This window comes from Buceros rhinoceros, unplaced genomic scaffold (assembly GCF_000710305.1).
Source record: "Buceros rhinoceros silvestris isolate BGI_N320 unplaced genomic scaffold, ASM71030v1 scaffold23873, whole genome shotgun sequence".
NCBI lineage: Eukaryota > Metazoa > Chordata > Aves > Bucerotiformes > Bucerotidae > Buceros > Buceros rhinoceros.
Genome location: NW_010403346.1, coordinates 662 through 3475, shown reverse-complemented (window position 1 = coordinate 3475; position 2814 = coordinate 662). Strand labels below are relative to the sequence as shown.

The 2814-nt window shown below is 61.2% G+C and overlaps 1 protein-coding gene across 1 annotated transcript in view; it reads right to left on the bottom strand.

The window, feature by feature from the left end:
• The window catches only part of LOC104490676 (electrogenic sodium bicarbonate cotransporter 1-like), a gene marked incomplete at both ends in the record, with an annotated part of 12531 nt that overhangs the window by 9368 nt on the left and 349 nt on the right, over nt 1-2814 (bottom strand). The window contains 5 exons of the mRNA XM_010132996.1: nt 3-57; nt 349-436; nt 2137-2294; nt 2370-2415; nt 2532-2697. Coding sequence (XP_010131298.1) covers nt 3-57; nt 349-436; nt 2137-2294; nt 2370-2415; nt 2532-2697 — 513 coding nt within the window. The remainder of the gene's footprint in view (nt 1-2; nt 58-348; nt 437-2136; nt 2295-2369; nt 2416-2531; nt 2698-2814) is intronic.

Below are 2814 nucleotides of genomic sequence, written 5' to 3'. Positions count from 1 at the left end.
CATCCCTGCAATGAGGTCTTCTCGGTGCTCAGCCTGCTGGGCAACCATTTGGAAGAGCTATGGGGAGATGCCATGGTTTAGCCACCACGTCCCTGTGTTCGGGTACCCTGTGTTCGGGCTGGGTTCCTCCCAGCCTGCAGCCATCACTGAAAAAGGCACCCATCCACTTCGACCCCTACATCTACAGCCTCACCCCAGACCTCTGTTTTCTTATCCTGGGAAAGGGAGGCCACCAGCCCACCCACCCTCTGCCACTCTGCTGCAGCCTGCAGAGGAGGAGAGCCCTGGTGTCCTCAGCCTAGGTCCCATCCAGGCCCATCCCACCCACGGGTGCTCTGCCAGGCTCACCTCATCTGTCAGCAGAGTGGCCATGGCCCTGCCAACCTCGTGGTAGGCTTTTGCTTCGGCTCGGGGACCCAGCAGAATGAAGAGGAACCTGCAGGTGAGACAGCACATCTCCTGAGCAGCCCTCTCCTCACCGCAGGGGACGAGACCCTGGCGCTGCGGGTGCTGGAGACAGCGGCCTGGCAGGCTTGTGGGGCTGCTGCCACCCTAAGGAGGGGCCACCCTAAGCAGGGGGTCGGGGACAGAAGACGGAAGACAAGACGTGTCTGCTGCCCACTGCATGGAAACCCCACGAGAGACCATGGGACACCAGGACCCTGGCTGGATCACAGGGTCTGCAGAAAGCCCGGCTGGGGCAGCGGGGCACAGCTCTTTGGGCAGAGAAGGAGGCATCCTTGGCTGGGGGTGTCTGTGGGGTCATGCTCACGGGAACCTTACTCAAAGACAGGATGCAGGACCGTTAGCATCGGGAAAGAGACCTCGTCAGCTGCAGAGGCAGCAGGTTTGACAGGATGAGGGACACACGAGGAGACTGGGGAGGGGGCTCAGGGTCCTTGAAGAAACGTGGCTAAAATCCCACTCCTCAGGGGGTGCTGCAGAATCCTAAGGTCTCCAGAGGGACAGCCCATCCACAGGGCTAACCAAGCCCTCCGCTCCTTTCCAAAACTGGCAAAAACCCTCCTGGTGCCCTGAGGCTGCAGAGTAGGTTCTAGTGATGGCACCCCGAGGAAAGCTCCAGAAAGGGGGTAGTGACAGCCTGGGCGGAGCTGAAGGTGTCTCGACAGAACCTGCTGCAGCCCTGATGTGGGGCATCAATGCTGGAGGCCTCCTGGAGCCAGGTCTGAGGGGGCGGGAGGTGACAGAAGCCACCTGGGGTTGCTTTCACTCAGGCGTCTTCATCAAGGCAATGGGAAAACTTGAAGGTCCTAGAGATGGACCTGGGTGGGACTGAGCCGTGAGACAGTGGTTGTGTCCGCAGGACCCTCCAGGGTGGCCAGCAAAGGAATAGCACTAAGGCAAAGGGATGGGTAGGGACAAGCTCTTCTTCTCCTCCTGTTTGGAGAGGGGAATGCAGGGCAAGGGGTTGTCGTGAGCCCCTTGAGACCTGTGGGGGCTCCCTGGGAACCTGGCACCCATATCCCACCAAGAAGAAAGCAGGAGGCGGATGGATGTCCTGCTCCACCCAGCTGCTGGAAGACGAGTGCTCTGGGCAGAGTGACCAGGAGGTGGCAATGTCCCTCCTGATCTCTGCCTGCCTCCTCCACACACTCCCTAAGGAAGGCCCCAGCTCCAGGGGTGCACTGACCGCTTCCCCTTACAGCTTCAGATGATTTGTTCTTCAGCCATGGTGAAACACCTTCTGCCCTGCTCCTTTCCCCCTCTGCCAACAGTGCCACAAGAGCCACCCCACCACTCAGGAGAGCATCACAGGCAGTGGGAGGGCAAGACGCTCCCGCAAACCTGCGTACCTCCCCAGTTGTGAGCCCCCATGCTCCTGGGCAGTAAGAGAAGAGCATCCCGACCCTCCCACGGAGGAGAGTGAGTGCAGAGCCCAGGCGGGGATAACCCAGGAGATGTCTCCTCCAGGCTGCACAACAGATGCTCCACTCCCAGCCCTCCCGGGGATGTTCCTAAGGAGCTGGGAAAAGGCAGAGGGGAAGCAGTGAGCCAGGGGTCTGAGACCACAGCTGGCATCATGTGCTGTATCCTTTGCTTCCAGCAAGCAAAGCCAGAGGGGGAGGGAGAGGGGAGACAGGGACGAAGGGGGGTGCAGGACCATGAACCTTTTACCTGCTGGGGAGAGCGACTTCGGCCAGCGAGCCAAGGACCACCGCTTGCCTGAGGCGGACGAAGGCGGTGAAAGGCTTCTCCAGGAATTCAACTTCACCGACAGCAACATGGGCTGCTTCAGCCCCTGGCGGGACCTTCCTCTTAAACCGGTTTCTCAGCTGGAAGGGAAGGGGTGCAGCAGCTGGGCACCGGGGTGCAGCAGCCATTCTCAGCCCAGCTCCATCCTGCCTTACCTGCTCCTTGAGAGGTGTTTCGGAGAGCTGGGCTCCGGGCTCAGAGCTGCTTTCGGGCTTCTCTGCAAAGAAAGGGAGCATGCAGCAAGACACCTGTGCAAGCTCACAGGCAGCACGGGTATTGCCCCGGGCTGGTGGGACAGCCATGTCACCACCCATGGCCAGGTGCCACCCCTACCTCGGCAGGCAGAGAGGCTGAGCTCGGCAAGGAGCTGCAGCGGGGATTTGGTGGGCCAGTGCCGTGGCTGGCGGAGCAGGAGGGCTGCCAGGCGCTCCCGCAGCTCAGGCAGCATCTCCGGGTCCTCGGGCTGCCCAGAAAGCACCGCATCTGCAAGAGGGACCAGGACAGCCCTGAGTCCCCTTGGCTCGGTGCTCGGTGGGGGCTGCCCAGGGAAAAGCCCCCTTTGCCGGAGCAGCCAGCCATGCACATATCAATGCTTTTATA